The 19,770-nt window shown below is 35.4% G+C and overlaps 1 protein-coding gene across 1 annotated transcript in view; it reads right to left on the reverse strand.

Moving 5' to 3' along the window:
• Positions 1-4,497: 4,497 nt before the first annotated feature.
• LOC116419856 (probable E3 ubiquitin-protein ligase TRIML1) overlaps positions 4,498-19,770 on the reverse strand; it is a 32,152-nt gene continuing 16,879 nt past the window's right edge. Inside the window, exons 3-5 of the mRNA XM_031942229.1 lie at positions 9,004-9,026; positions 8,550-8,647; positions 4,498-5,963 (exon numbers count right to left, since the gene is read on the reverse strand). Of these exons, the coding sequence (XP_031798089.1) occupies positions 5,764-5,963; positions 8,550-8,647; positions 9,004-9,026 (321 nt within the window). The 3' untranslated portion in view covers positions 4,498-5,763. The remainder of the gene's footprint in view (positions 5,964-8,549; positions 8,648-9,003; positions 9,027-19,770) is intronic.

The following is a 19,770-nucleotide window of genomic DNA, read 5'->3' on the forward strand; positions in this document are numbered from 1 at the left end:
CCCCTCTCAATGCTCTCTTACTTGTGATGTAATCTCTTGAAACAAAATCTATAAAAGCTGTGTATACTCACTGATTCTTCAGCTCTCCTGCTGTGAGTACTTTCACTTCCTTTTCCTCATGGATGGACCGCCCACTTCTCATGAGATTCTACAATAAACAATTTTCTGCTTTCTACTTTGAGTGATCTCTGAGTAATCATTTTTGGGTAAGTGTCTTTAATCACACACAGTTGTGGGTTCCTCTGGGATCAGAGGTCTATTGGGAAGACAGCTATGCACCCTGAATGGGGTAAGGCACATTCACCGAGTAGTTTTCTCCATGGTCTCTCGCTCTGAGTGTGCAACCTCCCTCCCTCTTAGACAACGACCTGAGGCAGAGGTATTCAATGGAAAGTAGAATTGAAGACTGGAAGGAAGTAGAGTCCTGATGGCCAATGTAGTATGAAAGACTTACATGTGTAACTCGAGGTTAACTCTCAGGAGTCTGGGGGTCTATTGCTGGGTCGAGGGAGACCCCAAGAATTAGATCACCTAAATTTGTTCTTGGTGGGGATTGCTGTTGACCCCAGTGATAAAGGACTTTCCCAAGGAAGCTCTCAAGTGACTGCTAGTGTAAGGGTGACCTCTGCCAATACCTGTTTTGGGGCCAGGTTGAAATATGGGACAGAAGCAGTCCAACAATCAATGTTAGGACCTTAGCAGGAATTCCAGTTGACAGCCCTCTTGGAAGTTGACTTAAAACTGGGATCGACTTCTTAGATATAAAGGGAAGGATAAAAGATAATGATTAAATATTGCTGCTTTTTTGGAGTGGCCAGGATTTTGGTGGCAGAATAACTTGGCCAAAATATGGTTCCTCTCATAAATGGACATGTCAACAACTAAATTTATGTGTTAATGGAAAAGCCCTTCAATCCAGAGGAATCAATGTATGTGAGCCTCTGACTTTCAGGGATAAAAGACAAGCTGTTTCTAAGCCAGGCAAAAGAGGTGGAAGAAGGGCTAGAGACTGAGGAGCTCCCATCTCACACCTGGGATCCTTTAATTGCAGTCCCTCCACTATATATGCCCCTTCCTCAGCCAGTGGTCCCTGGCTGTGGAGATAGAACTAGAAAGGTAGCACCCTTGATTAAACTGGAAAATCAAGGCACAATAGGAGCCTACAGGGAACTAGTATAGATGTTTAGAAAGAGAATTAGAACGCCTGAGAAGAGAATATTTTAGCCATCTCTTCACTCCAGAAGAAAAATCTGCTATTAGAAAGGCAGCTATGGAGGAATGGGAGGGACATCATCCCCTTGCAGAAGGAGGATGGCTGCAGAACAAAAATATCTGCTAGTAAATCCAGAATGGATAATAATAACATGCAGGCATAATATGCAAGATTTAAGGGACCTAATTATTACTGGGACCAAGAATTTTTCCCCAAAAGACAAATATTAACAAGGCCTTAGAGGTTAGATAGGAAAAGGATGAATCAACTTTCAGATTTCTAGAACATCTCAAAGAGGAGATTCAAAAATATTAGAGATTAAATTTGGGGAGATCCAGCAATAGAAAGTGTGCTGAAGCTATATTTGTCTCCAATTATGGCCAGACATAAACAAGAAATTGCAGAAATTGAAGGATGAAATAATAAGTTAATTGGGTGAAGATCGCTGTATTTTAAAATCAGCAGGAGTCAGGAATTCAGGTTAGGGGAAAATCGTCAGTCTTTATTCTCAGTCGAGAAGGATCAGAGGAAAGAGAATCAGCGATAGCAATGTGTGTAGCTGAGTCAAGAAGCTAGCTAGATCAGCAGCCACACGACCAGCAGCTAGAGAATGGAACTAAGGTCAATCTCTCCCAGCCTCCCTTCCTGTTTCTCTCTGTCTCCACCCACCAAAATCGTCACATCAGGACTTGCACAGAGAATGGGAGACCATTCTTATCCAATCATGTATATTAATAGAGTATAGTCCAATTACTATTTAGCCTCATGTAATTGGGACCTCAGTGCATCAACTCAAACCTCAGCCCATTACAATTGGGGAATTACTGAAAGAAGTAATGAATGTATATGTGAGGAGAGATTGGGAAAGAGAAAAGAGAGAGTCAAAAGAATCAAAATACTAATTCAGACTTACAAGGACAGAGAAAAGGGTAGTCACAGAGAGACATAGGATGGATGTGTTTTTGGGGAGAAATGTTGATAAGAGAAACAGAAGGAAAAGTATGTAGAAAGAGAAAGTTGGAAAAGCCTGGTAGACTTGGGAAGAAACTTGATATTGGAGAAAAGTAACTGATTCTAAATCCTGAGAAGGATTCCTGTGTAGGAAAATTGAGGGAAAATGGAAAATAATGTTTTTTTCTTCAAGGGTAAAGATTTAGCTTAATTTCCCTTCACCTTGAGGCTGCTTCTTTGGAAGTGAGGGGGTGGGGGATGGATAGTAGTGTAAAAGTGCGCAGCCACTTGGTCCTTTGCTGAAGAAAGCAATCTATTTTTTTTAAAGGGATAGGCTGCTTTTACAAGATATTAATTGAATATTTGTTTCTTTTGATACATAATGGTTTTCTTGTTTAAGGAATATGATCATAAATGTGATTTATAGTTTGAAAAGGTTATTTCAAAAGTTTAATTGATATTTTTAAGAACTTTTCAGATTCTCTTATGTGAAAATAGGAAGTTTTAATTAACTGTATTGATGCCAATTATTTAAAGGGACTCCAAGAAAAAATAGCTTTTGCCTTTGTCCTTTCAAAAATGTTTTTGTTATGGATAATATGTATTTTTCTGTGTATTGGGTATTTTAAAAGCAAAATGATTGATATAATGTTCAACTTATGAAATATCTACTTGGGTATGTAAGAATTGTGTGAACTTTCTGGGATAAATTTCTTACTATTATTATCATTATAAGGTCATGGTAAATAACTATTTGGGATTTATCTGAAACTTTGGTTAATGGGATTTGTTATTGGAGATAAAATTTCTTGGGCTTATAGTTAATACTATTTGGGAGTTTCAAAGCTCCACCCTCTGAAAAAAGGACAATTAAGTGGAATAAAACTGAGTTAAAGCTATTTTATCCTATTTTGCTGTTTTAACTGTTTATGTTATGTTATAGTCATGTTGGCATTTTTCCTCTCCTATGACTGATTTCTATGATCAAAACAATAGTCAATAAGAACTGTTAATGTAATTCAATTATGTCATACCTTGCTGTTTTCAACCTGGTTATATGTAATCATTATATCCTAAATACTTGGGCAAATAAAGTATTTAGTCTGATTGTCTATCTATTACTGGATATTGTGTTTATGATATTTAAGTGTTTTTTAAAAGTTTTCCAACTAATGAGAGGACAATTAGCACAGTGAGACCTAACTGCTATTTATTTGTGACTATAGCTGACAGCCATTTGCTTGCCCAGTGAAGCAAACTCATCTCTTCACATAGGAAGCTGCTGGCTCTTCACATTTGGCAGCAGCAGTCTGGTGAACTGTCTTTCTATCTCAGATTGTTCTAACCTTTATTTGTTAGATTTGGGTTTGTTTTTTGTTTTGGTTGTTTTTCTAGATTTTGGTCAAAATACAGATTATTGAAGCTCTTCTGGGACATGAATCAGCCTATCTAAAGCTTGGGTAGCTGTCAGCACTCTATGCCCATCCCCTGTATAGACTGAGAGTCTCTGCCCATTCTTAGCCTGAAGCAGCTTAGATTGAGACTATCACCCTTGCTCCTGATATAATTTGGATTTATATGGGGGAGTAGGAAAATAGTTAATGAATTATTGTTAAAATTATAACTGTATTACTGTGTGTTTAACATTTGGGATGGAAATTGTTAAATTGTACAATTATTGCTGTTATGGATATATAGGAACTTTATATGTGAGATGGTTACTTGATGCTTTAGCTTTGAAATCCTTTATTCTGTTGGAATTGCTCTGCCAGACTATTCTCTCTGATTGCCTGTTTTTAGGAAATCTCCAAGATATGGATACCTGTCTTGGGACTGGCAGTATACAGTCCTATAACTGCAGTTTCTTGATTGGTATCTCAGCATTCTCAAAGGACATTGCAATTTTGAAATCAGGCCTCTAAAGTTTGGTGTTTGCCATGACCTAACTGCATATTCTCAGAAATTTGGATCCTAGTAGCAGCTCCTGTTCTTCTGAGCGGGGACAGGTGGAGCTACTCCAGGACCCACTCTTTCTCTCCTTTAGAGTCCCTGAAAGACTTGGGGTGCCCCTCCTAGCATGGGCAACATGAGATTCTTGAGCACTGCTACTCCCTATATAAGCAGAGACCAAGTTAAATGCACAAATGACGACAGACCTAACTTACAGTGAACTGTCCATTTAAAACTAGATTCTCTGGCTGAGATACTCCCCAATTGCAGAGGACCTGACATGCTAGCAACAGGGAGCCTGTGTATTGCTGATTAACTCTGGGATTATCAGGGAGAGACATGTCCTTGCCACAAGTCCTTGCATTTTTCTAGTTTTATTTTGGTTTATTTGCTTTACATAAGGTTGGTCAAAATTATGGTCCTGAGACCTCCCAGGTATCTAGGGGGAGGTAATTCAATAATTCAAATATTCAGAAAGAGAGTGTGTAATGTTGTGCCTCAGTTTTCCTAGATTGTCATCTTTGTTTATTTATCTTTGTATTTTTATGTCTGCCAAATGCCAATCTGCTATGTGATAACAGTTTCCAAGACAGTTGGTGGAAGCAACTTTTATGGTATGGACTTATTGCAATCAGTGGTATTATCCTGTTGCTGCCATGTCTACCTTGTATAATTACATTAGTAACCAGAATAATTCAACGGTCCTTGTTAAAGATACTGCATATAGAGATGCTATTAAAATGATGATTCTTCAGAAAGAAGGTTGAAATGTAGTAGAGAGAGATGATCCAGATGGTGAACTTGACAAACAATGTATAGATATATTGGTTGATTTTGAATGGTCTGTAAGTTCTTCATAGAAATATGGTAAATATAATTTACAAATTCCAGGGGGGGATTGTGTGAAATGGAAAGATCTATTTCCTGTCATCTATTACTCCTTACAAAACGTTTAACTAAAGGTTTATTTAACTCTGGATAAGATCATCCAGTTGAATTCAGAAAAGGAATTAGATCAGTGCTCTACCTGAACAGCCAAGGTTTTTTTTTTTTTTTAATATATGGAAATAAGTATCATGAGAGGTTGGAGCAATTGTACTTTGAAGCAAAGTTTGAATAAGATCCATTTTGACATGTAAGTCAAGTTCTTTACTGATAAGTTCAACATAAATTCCAATTTGTGAAAAAAAAGTCATTTTACTACTTGTTTTCAGTCACCTATAATTGAATCTCTTTGGATAATTATTATCATTATCAGCTCTTTCTTAGCCTTAGGGCTGAAGGTTTGGGTAAATGAACTTGCTATGAAATGGTTACACATGGGCAAACAACAAGAAATATGGAGGTGTTATCATCATTTTGAAAGCAAAAAGAAAGATTGAAGAGGTCCTTGGAAGGCAACAATTGATATACTACACATAAGTAATCCATCTGTAACATTGTAAAATGATGTATGACCATTTTCATAATCAAGGAAAATGCCAATCTTTTTTATGTGTTCTTTTATGTGAAAATTACCCTCAATGTATGAGACTGCAAGGCAGAAATTATTTCCAGCTTTGAAGATTTTCAGAGCAATTACTTCTCCAGGTAACGATGGGGGATTCCCCTTCCTGTTAATGGAGTCCTTACAAATCCCCACTTCCTATTCAGTCATGTTTGTCACTTTCACTTCCCCAGTAATGTATACTTGAAGTGAACCTTTGAGTACTCAACACAGTGGCAGAATAGTTAAATCTCTCTGAGTGGTCAAGTACATCCTGGGGAACACATGAGTGTTTCACACTCTTCAGATCAGCAGACACAATGAGGTAGGGATTGACTGTTTCAGGATCCAGTGTTATATCTCCTGCAGAGAGATGAAGTAGCCATTTAGTCTATTTCTATCTAATGAACAGAACCATGAAGACACTATACACACTAACAACAGTATTATAAAATTATACACAGTAACAGCAGTATTGTAAAACTGTGAATGCCTTAGCTATTCTCAGCAATGTATGATCCAAGACTATTCCAAAGGACTGATGATGAAAAGGCAATCCATTTGCAGAGCAAGAATACAGATCTGAAGGTCTGAATACAGATCAAAGCATACTTTATAAAATTTTCATTTTTCTTGTCTGCCATCTTTTTTCACAACACAACTAATATGCAAATGTGTTTTGCATGACTGTATATGTATAACCTATATTTAATTGTCTGATGAAGGGGGAAAGGAAAAAAAAGAGACAGACATAATTTGGAATTCAGAATTTAAAAAAAAACATATAAAAATTGTTTTACATGTAACTGGGAAAATAAAATAAAATTTAAAAATAAAAAATACATTTAAATATAGGTGACTATATCTTTTCATATCCATGTAAATTTTGGGGAAAAGATTTGCTGGTTTGGACATTACACACCAAGTTAGTTATATGCTATGACAGAATTAATCCATTCCATTAAGAAACCTGGCAGTGAAGCAGGTGATGAGGATAAAAGGTGGAAGGAATTATAAGGTTGAGGTGATAGCTATGCAAGTGGAAAACCAGTAAATTTGACAGGTAAATGACATACATATGTATTACACTTTGAGTATTTATTACAGCCAATTATATATACATTCAAATGTGCTAACCTCTAAGCTCATTCATCCTTGGTTGCCCTTATATAAGATTAATTTTTATAGATTATTATTTATCATGTATAATATTGTTTAAATCTAGTTTTATTTGGCTAGAAAATGATCCAACTCAAAAAGCTTACTGCTGATGTCAGGCTTATACTGGATGCTTAGGTCTGATATAGTACTTGTTTTGGTTCACTCAAAGATTGTGTTTTGAATTCTCCAAATTAGATTGACTTACCTGATGATATACATTGCAAACAATCCTCATCATGTCCTTAGATCCTTTCTGAACTCTTTGATGTAATCTCAAAGACTTTAAGGAACCGCCCCTTTTTGGCTACCTTGATCTACCAAATAACCTAATAAATTTCTTTCTAAAACTTTTTTAGATATTGGAATTTGTCCTCACAAATAACACCTAACTGACTTTTTATCTTACATATTGGAATCCATCATTTTTTTAAAAATTGTTATTTTTTTAAGTTTTGAGCTCAAGGATATATCCTTAAGTAAAATATTTTTCAGCTGAAATAGTTTTAAGCAGAGCCTGAAGGTAGATTTTAACTTGAGTTTTGCTGGCTCCAAGAACTCATATCAATAGAACCTCCTAGCTTCTCTGTAAACTCATGTCACATTATACCCCTTAAAGGACTTTCTAGCTACAGTCTAATTGGACTAGCGCATCCTAGAATATAATAGGTAATTTTCCTGCCTCTGCCTGAAGGCAGCATGAGGCAATGGAAAGAACTCTGAATAAGGAGTCAAAGACCTTAAGTTTGTATCTTGGTTCTCTTACTACCCACCTGGTCTTGCTAAAGTAAATTAATCACTATGGACCTCAATTATCTCATCTTGTAAAATTCAAGATGAAATGCATGACCTACCTCTAAAATCTCTTGCAGCTCTCTATTATCTTCCCTATGTTTGGAAACATACTATATTTAACATTTATGTGTGTTATTTTACATTATGATTATTTTTTACTATCTAGACACCCTGACATATTTTAAACTGTGAGACCTTCTCTCTCCATGCACTTAATTTGTACTTGATAAATGTCTATATGATTGAAATTCAGTGATTTCAGTCTTACAGAATTTGCCCCATGATTCTGCAGAGAACTCATAGGAATCCTCATATATCCTCATGTACTTTAAGCACACACAACCTAATCTGGTAAAGGCTCCAAGAGCTTGGACTTTCAATATCTCTCTCAGGTAAGGACACTCTTTTTGCTTAACCTAATAACGAAATCATTGACAATTAAAAAAAAAAACTATGAATATAGATGTTTTATTGTTAAGATTATTGGACCAAAAATATTTTATCTCTCGTGTAGGAAATACATCAGAATTCCAGGACATTGTACAGGAACAAGATCTATAATTACTGTTTAACAATTAAAACGGATGCAACTGGTTGTCTTACAATGCTTTCCTTCCAATAAAGTTTTTTTGAGTTTGTTGGCCCAAGATAATGCATAAAATACATGAATATGGATCTGTCAATATAAAGAACTCCTAGCAATGAATTAGCTGTTAAATGTTTAGTAACTATAAGATTATTAGGGAAACTAAGTTTTCTGAAGCACAAGGAAATCAAACGATTTGCCTAGGGACACAGAAGCAATGATCTATAAAAATACAAAATGAACTATGAATATATCAATAATGTTCAGTGGCAGTACTGACCAATTTGAATGGTCAGAGATTGCCAGAAGATTCACTTTATCATTCCTAAAGTTCCTACAAAAATAAATTTATCCCACACATCACAGGAACTCCAGTCTTCCAGAATACTAATCAAGAAGGGGAAACTCACCCTGGAAGGTCATCATCATTTCCCTCATCCCAGTGATGTGACACATTGTCCATTTGGGGAAATCATCCAGGGAATATTGATGTAACAGGGCTTTATTCCTACAAAGAGAATAGTCAGTTACACATGTTATGCATGAGCATAAACTCAACTGACCCATTCATTTACACAGACATCTACTCCTACATGGGCACAGATTTTATGGATTGGAAGACTAAAATATTAAGAGAGAGATGCACCATCAAAATTTATCTAGTCCAATTTATGAATTATTTCTATAGTATACCAGAAAGGTGGTCATGCAGCCTTTAATGCAAGATCTCCCGTTTCAGGAACTTGCTGCTTCTAAAAGTAACTCATTCTGTTTTTAGAAAGCTTTTCACAAATAGGGTGAAGATTTTTATCTTCATATATAAAATCACTATTTTGGATAGTTTAAAATAAGATGCAAACTTACTTATTCAACATGTCTTTCACATCCTAAAGGGAGAAAAAACAAACAAAATAACATAAGTTTAGTTTTCTGTTCCTTAATCCATTTGTACATTATTTTATTTTGTCGAAATTCCAGTAACCCTTTCCCAAAGTCTCCTCTCCCAGAAAATACTTTTATGCAGTATGTTAATTATAAAAGTTGAAACCAGGGAGGATTTGTGTTTAGAACCATATACTAGTTCTTCCTTGAGGGACACTCTCCTAAGAAAATTACAACATGAGAGAAAGGTCATTTTCCCTTGGACTACTAGTTTTCTAAGAAACCAGGATATAAGTTAAATAAATTAGAATGATAGAGAATTGGGATGATAGAAATGGTTCTTTCCTGATGGGGACATGGGTTTAAAAAATAAAGAGGCCCAAAGGACTGACTTCATCTATTCAATTGGCAACTTAATGAAGTCCAGCATTGAATTAAAGTTCTATTCCAAAAACTTGAGAACTATGATGGCCATGGGTGCTCAACTACTGAGCTCCATAAGGTCTAAGAGGCAAATAAGCCATTATTTTTCACTTTTCTACTTTTACAGTATGGTTTCTTAAAGTTTTGTGTCATGACTTATGAAGCCTAAAGGCCCTTTGGGCCCATATAGAATGTTTTCAAATAATTGAAAGAAATTCTACATTTGTTAGAAGTCAGTAAAAATAAAGATTTCTTTCCTTATCCAAATTCCTGGACATCCTGATATCCATCTACAGATTGTTTAGAGGCTAGTGGGGCCCAGGTTAAGATCCCTTTATCTTATGTTCTATGTTATTGAGTAGAAAACTAGAATCTTAAAGAGTTAAAAAGTGTCTTTATATTTGATCTTGTCCATCTTTGTCTCATATAGCTAATATGCTTATAACATCCACAAAAGTGGTCATTCAGTCTCTAATGGAAGAACTATGACAGAAGCTTGCTACTTCTAAAAGCAGCCAAATTTCTTTTGGGAAAGCTTTGAAAATAGGGATCAAATACTGTTTAGTTTTGTTTTGTTTTTCTTTTATAAACTTTTTTTATAAACCCCAATAACATCTCTGACCGACCCCTCAGCACCACTCCCATCCAACCCATACTCTTTTTTTACTCTATCATCTCTTTCAAACACATTTTTATTACTTGTTCCATTCTAATTGCCAGAATAAACCAGCTTCAAGGTGTTTGGGGCTCTTTTCTCAATGTGGTCCATATTTGGTTCAATCTTTGCTCTTGCTACCCCTAACTTCCTACTTTCTGCTCCACAACTTTCAGTCTATGTGTTCTATCCTTTCAAATACCCTGGCTATTCAATTTAGAAACCCAGAAATGGTCATTTCACTATCTCATATGTCTGAATATGAATTATGTCAATGATCTTGAAATCTGAAATTCTCTTCTCTGATGTCTCCTATTGGTCTCTTCCTTTCCTTTTCTTTAATAATCAGTGATTACATCCATTCATTTTATGTCAGTCCATCATCATTGGTCAGATTTCTCTTTACTCTAATCAAAGCCCTATCCTTGTAGTTGACTAATTCAATCAAATATTATACTAATATCTCTATCTCTTATTTCTTATTAAGGCTACAAGCCCTGTCTGCTTCTCAGTACCAACTTCCATTTGATTAATCATTGGAAATAGTTGTGCAATTCTGTTTTAATTATTGGTGATTACTTTACTGATTTTTTTTTCCTTTTCTTAATTGACTAGTAGAAAGGAAATATGTCATAGTAGTTCAAAAGTTGGACTTCTTATCTAAATTGGTAGAAGGAATTTCTTACTCAGCAATTAATTTTTAATTTGGAGTCTATGAAGTTGGTTGTTCTTTTAAAAAACAACTATTTCCATAACTAGTTTTCTTTCTAAACTTACTTATTTTATACATTAAAAAATGTCTCATAGACTTCAGATTGCCAAAGGAGTTCACAATAACAACAATAATGAAGTTATGAATTCCTTCCTGTACTGATGAAATATTAGGTCTGGCTCTACCCCATTATACCTTAAAAAAAAAAAAAGCCATTCCCCAAAGCAGTTGTTCCAAATATTATCTTCACTCAGATTTTCAGGATCTCCAGATTTCTCTCAGAACTCATACAGCTTCATCTTGAACTCTCCCATTTTCCTTATTTATTATATCTCAAAAGTTTCTCTTCCTTTGTTAATTTCTTTGAAATATAAGTCTATCCACTTGTGTACATAGCTTTATCCTCTTCCCCTGGGTCTTCTAAGTCCTTATCCCATTATCTGATTTTCACCTTCAATTTTTCCCTTTCTATAGGCTGCTTTCCTGTTTCTAGTCATATTCCCAGGTCTTTCTCATTCTTAAATACCTATTAAAAAAACTATTTTCATTTTGGTCCTTTATACTTTCTCAGTCTTTTGATAGTCATTGCATTTGCTGCCAAACTCCCAGTAAAAGCAGGCTTCTGGTTACTTTTTCTACTTCCCCCTAACTCACACTTTAGAACCAAATTCATTCATCACTGTCCAACTGTGTTCTAAAACAAAAAGCAAAAGATGTAGAGATCTGGAACTTTGGAGAAGTAAACTTGAAAAAAGATGTTAACTCAGTGGAATTGATGAGATGATACTGCTCTAGTTCACATATATACTTAGTACTTAGTATGGTGATGTAATGGTTCTTTAGTTCACACATATTTAGTCTGGTATAATGATGTAATTGTACTAAGGTATATAAGGGCTGAGAAGTCTTAGAAATGAGACATTTTATCTTTGACCATCCTGGTGGCTCTCCTGCCTCCTCCATTAAGACCAATGACTCAAGCTGGTCCCGAAATCCTCCAGAAAGCTAGCCTGGACATTACAATTCATCACTGTCCAATTCTTTAAAAAAAACATTTTAATTGCTAAATTCTACTGTTCTCAACCTTGTTTATCCCTCACTTATCAAATAGAGAAATATAAACACAGTCATCTAATGGTGTGACAAATAGAGTGAATCTAGAGTCAGGAAAATCCAGGTTAGAATCTAATCTCGAATACTTCTCACTAGCTCAATGGTCCTGGCCAAATCACTTAGGCACCTCAAGCCAAAAACTTCTATCTTGTGACCAATATGGTAGGCATTACTTTCCTGGCACAGTCTTGCTTGTAGGTCAACCAGGAGGGCATTAGACTATAAAATAAATGTGAGACAACTATTAATTTCCTAAAAACTCAGTCATAGCTTTCATTTAAACACCTTCTTTTTTAAATAGGGCTATTGGACTGGGAGTCAGGAAGACCAAAATTCAGAGCCAGTCTAAAATCCTTAGTAGCAATGTTATCTTGGACAAGACACTTAACAAGCCTACTTCAGTTTACTTATCCGTAAAAGATACCTAAGGTTATTTAGGGTTATTGTAAGGGTGAAATGTGATAATATTTGTAAAGTGATTTGCAAGCCTTGAACTCTATATCATCAAATTCTGAAATAAATCATACTCATAAGTGGAAGAATAGTGAGTCTTTAATTGAGATAACCTGCCACTCTGGGGGATGTCTTACCAGGAGATTTACAGGAAAGGAAAAAATATTTTTTGAAGAAAATGGGAGTCATATTAGGTACAAAGACCTGATCATGAGATACCAGCTTCCCTCAGCAATGTGAGCCAAGAAAACTACTTCATTATTGTTGTTCTTTCCTTCATGTCAAACATTTTTGCACATGTGGTTCCCTTTCCCTTCTTTAAAATCTCTTTTGGATAAACACTGCTGGATCAAAAGGTCATGCACAATTTGATAGCCCTTTGGGGATAGTTCCAAGTTGCTCTCCAGAATGGTTAGATTAGCAATTCCACCAACAATGTATCAGTGTTCCGTTTTCTCCCATCTTCTCCAACATTTATCATTATCTTTTTCTGTCATCTTAGCCAATATGAGAGGTATGTAGTGGTACCTCAGAGTAGAAGACATCACTCTTAAGCCACACCATGTTAAATACATTTTTGTTTTGGCAAAGATTAAATAAGCTGCAAGCCAAGTGAGGTTTTGTCTTGCCCAGGAACACATTCACAATGGTGGATCTCTATCAGGTCTCAGTACTGCCTCAGACCTGGGCTTGGGGATATGGAGAACACTGTCTGGACTATATGAATCATATCCTCCTCAGTCTTGTTGCCCTCCAGCAATTTGATAATCTCTTTGATAACATATTGGCATAACTCGCAAATGGGACTAGTCTGCATCTGAACCAAGTTCTTAATGACTGATTCCATCAGCTCCAGCACAGGGATCACTTTGATGATGGTCACATTAGCTGGAAGAAGGACTTGCAGAAGCATTTGCAGAAGGCAGTATTTTCACAGATCTCCCTGGATTGCATGTGCATTGTCATTTGGAGAGCAATATCAGAATATTGACTGATATAAGTCTTGCACATATCTGATATGTCAGGCCTAAGGCCATCACACTCTTCCTTGAGATGATCCTAAGAACTCAATGAAAAAGGAATTGGTCCTTAAAGAATTCTAGATGTCCATCACTACCTGAACACAGTCTTGGCACACATCCTCTCCAGTCTTTGGTAGAGGGGATTTTTACTGAGTTCCCCCCAAGGCAAGGTAAAGGAGGAGGGAAACATTAGTCATAAAAGGAGCCACCACTTCAGACATGTCTTTATGTCTACTTCAGATTTACTTCTATTTTAGAGATTGAGTTGGATCCCCATTTCTGCTGATGCTGATTCAGAATAGCTAAATGTCTCTGAAGGAAAACATGAGCAAGACAAAACCTCACTTGGTTTGCAGCTTATTTAACCTTTGACAAAACAAAAATGAAGTGAACATAGCCTGGCTTAAGAGTGATGTCTTCTATTTTGAGGTACCACCATACACCTCTCAGATTGGTTAAGATGACAGAAAAATGAGGATATTACATGCCTCCTCAGGATTGTTCATCTGCTCTTTATTTGCATTCATGATAATTGACAATTAGAGCTCCATTATCTCCTTGCACTTATACAGCTAATCCTCATGAGGAAGCATCTCACACTCCTCCAGACAATTCTCAATTTTATCCCAGTGCCCTTTTTTATTTCAAAAAGTTCTCAATTATTGTAACCACCTTTTTATGTGCTGTACAAGGGATAGATTTCACAATGGGCTTGCCCCAGTTAGTCTGCCATTAGTGTTTGACAGCCTTATACTCAAAGGCTGTCCTTAAATCCCAACACCAGACCTCAATATCCTTTGCCCATTTTTTTCTTTTTTGAACACACAGTCAGGAGTCTGGGCAATAGGAGCAGATGCTACAGTATGCCTCCAGTGGACACTGTTGGTCTGTAATGCTCAACAGGATTTTCATGAGGAAAATATTTTGTTGCAAATCTTGGAATGCTATAGAAATATGAGGTATTATTCTTCTTGTTGTCACTCTATTAACTATATTACTCACAGAAGAGGGAAATGAGACAATGTGCATGAAGTCTTTTGTTTCTGCAAAGTATTATATCAGCTTTTTATCAAACTAAGAAGTTCAGTAAACATTTAGGGAAAATGTTTTAAATTACAATTGTAGATTTTATTTTACATTTCTAAAGTTTTAAAAATGCACATATTCTATTCCCATGATAGAGCAGAATATCTTATTCTAAAATATCTATCTGTGATAAACTGAATCTATCCCATCTGATATCCAGGTTGACCTTTTATTGTGATTGGTTTAAACTATTGCTAATGATGCAAAATGCTGCCTAAGAGTGATGAAATTTATATCCTGATTAGATGCTTCTACATGTATCTACTGGTTTAGCTAAATAAATCTTTTTGCTTTATCTCCAGACTTGTGTTTACTTACTTACCTTGTCCTTCTGAACCTGCTGAGATTGGTGAGGAATGAACCCTAAGAGTCAACTTCAAATTTAATTCCATCAGAAGAGTTAGGAGATATATTAACAAAATCCAAATACTTGTCTGAGGAATTTGAGAATATTGGATATATACTTGGGGACAAGATGGGGATGATAAAGAGGCAAAACCCCTAGAACAAAATCGAGCCTATTTCTACATGCAAAAAAGTGCTCCCTACAATAAGTATATTTGGTAAGTCCATAAATTTGTGTTTTATTGGAAATACATTGCAAGCATAAGGTACTATTCTATATAATCCTCCATACTATCCTTCTCTCCGGTCAAAGAAGAGGCTAGTAAGTCTACATGCATCTTTGTTCTCATTTCCTATTGCCTTTTCTATTGGCTCTTCTCACCCTTTCAGTCAATAAGCACTTGTTAAATACCTACAATGTGTGAGGCACTGTGCTAAGGAAAGGGATACAAAAAAAGGTGTTGAGAAATTCCTCAACCCAGAGGTCCCAGGATGCCAAGAATAATTCCTTCTAATTTGTCTATTTGACTGGAGATCGATAAATCTGGAGATAGGCCAGAAGATAAAAAGTTTGATTATCATCAATTGATGGGCAGTTGTCAGATGAATAGTAAACAGAGAATGAAAAAAGACGTACTCATATCTTTGATTTTTTAATTTTTTATACAGTCTTAGGGAAACATTTATAGGCAATTTCTTTGATTTTTAAAATTATTTTTTCTGAGAAGAATATGTTTTCTCCAAACCCATGTTTACTACTCAATCAAAAGGCCTTGTAATTGTTGTCCACAAATTTCCAGGTCATTCACATCCTTTTTCAATGAATTTGTTGTATGGCTTACAAGTTTTTTCTCTTCCCCAACTTCTGCCCTCAAAAATAGAGGCCTTCAACATACTCAATGACATTCATTCCATCAAATACTCTAAAGATGTCATTCTTCAATATGTTTACTTCCAATGACTTGTCCCCCCTCAGCTATACACAAAGATGGCCATGCCTCAATCTTGCCATAACCCACAAATATACCACATCTATATTCAAGAAGTCTGAAATTCCATTTTCTAACTATAATCTATTGACTTTCTTCCTCTTCAACTATCTTCCTTTATTAAACTCTACTCCTCATCTACATCATGATCTTTGATTCCTCCATCCCTCAATTCTCAAGCCATTAACCAATCTCTTTCTTCTGTTCTTTATTTTGACTTCTTCACCAAAGGGTCACCAATTCAACTCTACAATGTCATTTTCTCAACTCTGTCTTGCACTTAAGGCTAATTACCTATTTGATGTGAGACAATGAGTCTATTAGCATATGTTTGGTTAAATGGCTCTTCTCACCATTGGTGCTGGCTGAATGTTTGGTGTTAAGATAATTGTAGGCAAGGACTAAAGGGTGGGATGAGAGAGGCCAGAGTTACTTAGTGGCAGGATGAGGAGGAGAGAATCGAGGACTTGGACTTGAGAATCAAGGATACATCTTTGGCGAGCCTGTGGCCATTTGCCTGCTTCTTTCACTTCTCCTCCTAAAGATCAAGGACTTTTACTTATCCTGACTCTGGCTGATCCTGAGGTCTTCAGGGAGCTAGCCTAGACTTAACTAGTTATAAGTTATGGAAAAACTTAGCCCAATCACATACAATTTTCTATTATTCTAATCCTGCACACATTGGAAAGATCTTACTCATACACCTGCCCCAGGATGATTCACAGTTTACCAGCTGAGATGATCTTACTCAATACACATGGACGTACTTGGTGAACTGGGTCTTCCAGGGTAGTGTTTGTTCCTGGTCACCAGGACCAGTACTTGAAGTGCTGACAAGAACTATCATCTCTTTCATGTCTCTATTTTCTTCACTGGGTCCCTGTGAAGTTGGTGGAATTGGACATGTTGTGCCAGGAGATAGCACAACCCTGGTTAGTATTTCTTTGCTTCCTGGGCTTTTGGATTTAATTATCCCTAACATTCCCTCCCTGCCTCTTATTGACAAAGAAATGGTTCAACATCTTTTCTACCTCTTAAACCACTTGTCTGTTGTCTTCCAATTACCACTCTGGCTTTCAAGCAATTTTACAATAATAAATCTTTAATGGAGTGAGATAGAAATTCAGTACTCTGATTATATATCATCTTATCTCAGTTGGCAGTGTAACCCCAAATGAGGTCACAGAAAGTTAGATATGACAAAAACCACTCAACAGCAACTTTCTCTCTCTCTTCTTCTCTACTTCCTTCTCTCTCTCTCTCTCTCAACTTGCACTATTGATTTTTCCCAGACTTTCTTTTCTGACAAAGGAATTTTCATCTTTTGCTTCTGGATTTGCTAGATTGAAATTATCCCCAATTTTACTGTTAATATTATGGGGCACAAGTGGATAGAGCACCAGCCCTGAAGTCAGGAGGACCTGAATTCAAATCTGGTCTCAGATATTTTAATACTTCCTAGCTGTGTCACCCTAGACAAGTCACTTAACCCCAGTTGCCTCAGCCAAAAAAAAAAAAAATTAGGGGTGTAGTTAGATTCTCCTTCTGCCTTCCCCTCCCATCTTCATATCTTTCTTTTGAAGGCAATAGAATTAAATCAGCTAATATTTGAGGCTCGATTTGAATTCCAGTCTTCCTGATTCCAGGGCCAGTGTTCTATCCACTTTACCACTTAGCTATCCCAACAACAATCCATTTATACCTCAGTTAATGTGGAAGTCACATTCAGGCATGTGTTTATTCTTTTTCCATTGGTTTGGTCTTGGGTAAAAGAAAAATATTCCCATGCTTAATTGAGCAACATTATAGCTAAGTAAAATTTATAAGCAATAAAATAATTTCCAAAGTAAATTGAATAACAATGTTTTCTCGAGATTCTGAATATTTTAATAATATTATGAGCTTTTCATAATTCACTTAATATACATATATAATAATATATACACACACACATACATATATAATGATAATGATGTATAATGTATAATGACAAATTTCATTGCTTTCCCTAATTAAAAACCTTTCTTAAATAACATCCATATGTGTCTTTTTTGGGGAGACAAAAGTCAGCACTCTCCCCTTTCCACACTGGCTTAGCTCTGTGACTTGTTACTCCAAATAGAGAGATACATAAATTATCAAAGAAGAGAAATTTCAAAAGAGGTAAGATCCAGGATGGTTTTTGTTCCAGTGGAGAGATTGACTGGGAAATTCATTTTGCCTAAATAAAGGTAAGGAGTGCAAGGAAAGTGAGGGAGAGGGAGAGGGAGAAGCAGGGATTTGGATACTAGTTTAAAAGCCATAGACCACTAAAGGATTTCTATAATGTACGGAAACAAAATTGTCATGAATTGTAATTTTTTATTTATTGATTTTACTCAAAATCACATACATTTGGGTATATAGGTTTGTTGATTTGAATGACACTCTCCCTTCCCACACATTTATACATTGTTATAATTCAAAAGTGAGAATTTTTTGAAAAGAAAAAAAAAGTGTAACTGAGCAAATTGCATTTGCTAAGGTCTATAATTGAGTTTTAGAGAAGCTAAATCTAGGGAGAAAGTGTGACCTATATTGAAATTATTATAATATTTTGCCAACAAAGCAAAAAGTAACAACTGTGGTTAGGAAACAAGATTTGCTTATGTCACCTGCCTTAGGGGAGAAAGAACGATTGACCTTGAATAACAAGAAGGAAGAGGAAATCAAAGAGCTAAGTCAATGGAAAGTGGGAACATTGGAGTGGAGCCGGACAGCAAATAATTGCTGAGTTATAAATTATGATGCAGTCCCTCAGATCTTTGTTCATGTTATATCCTTCTTCTTACTATTTTTTTCGTACTTGTTGATGATCCTGTAAAGGCAGAAAAGCAGCTGGGACCTGAACTGCAGGCTCAGGATACAAATATATAACTTCAAATACCAGGAAACAAATTAAAACCAACAAAACCAAATTCAAAATCAAAGCATTTCTATATTATAATAAACAAAGCAAAGAAGAAAAAATAATAAGGAAAATTCCATTCAAAATGGAAAATATCTGGGAATGAATGTGCTAAGTCACACTAAAGACATATTTTACAATTACAAAATTCTCCTTAAATAAATTAGAAGATTTTAACTGGAGGGATATGCAATGATCACAACCAAGTCATTGTCAAAAATGGTGATATTATCTAAATTACTTCAGAGTTTATTATTATTTGATAATTATTACAATTACTACTGTATTATATCATTATAGTTATTATTATAACAAAACTAGAGCTAGACAAAAGGCTCCAATTTTATTGAGAGAAACAAAAATAATAAGGGAAACTGAAAAACAAGGATGGAGGCAAGTATAGTTCTTTCACATCAAAATCATATTATAAAGCAAGTCAAAAAAACTATTTGGTATTGGATAGAGAAAAGTATACAAAAGAAATATATTAGATAATGATTGTGATTAGAATCAGAAATAATTTAATGAAGTAACTCTGTTAAATAAAATTGAAAAATATTGTTTACCTAGTGAAGAACTCCCCATGTTATATTCTTCTTAATTAAAATTCAGCTCTTTGAGGAAAGGTTCCATTTTTGATAGTTTTGACTTAGTAGCCCCACCAATTAGCACAGTGCCTTGAAAACAGTAGGCACTGTTTAATCATTAGTTGAATTGAATGAAAACAGTTTCAAGATGGTTCATTAATAAAAGCAAATTAAAACCTCTTCTTAGATAAAGTAGTTTTCTGGCAGACTGTTTAATTTATATCTCCTTGTAAAGAAAAATCCCCTAATGCACGTGACTATTTCATTGACAGAGGAATATATTTTATGCAGTCAATCTAATATTCTAAGAAGAATTTTCACTGAGTACAGCTTACTATCAATCAAGTCTACAGAACCATGAAAAACAATATAACCAAAACAAATATTATCTAATTATATTGATACTCTTAATAGAAA

This window comes from Sarcophilus harrisii, chromosome 6 (assembly GCF_902635505.1).
Source record: "Sarcophilus harrisii chromosome 6, mSarHar1.11, whole genome shotgun sequence".
In the NCBI taxonomy this organism is placed as follows: Eukaryota; Metazoa; Chordata; class Mammalia; order Dasyuromorphia; family Dasyuridae; genus Sarcophilus; species Sarcophilus harrisii.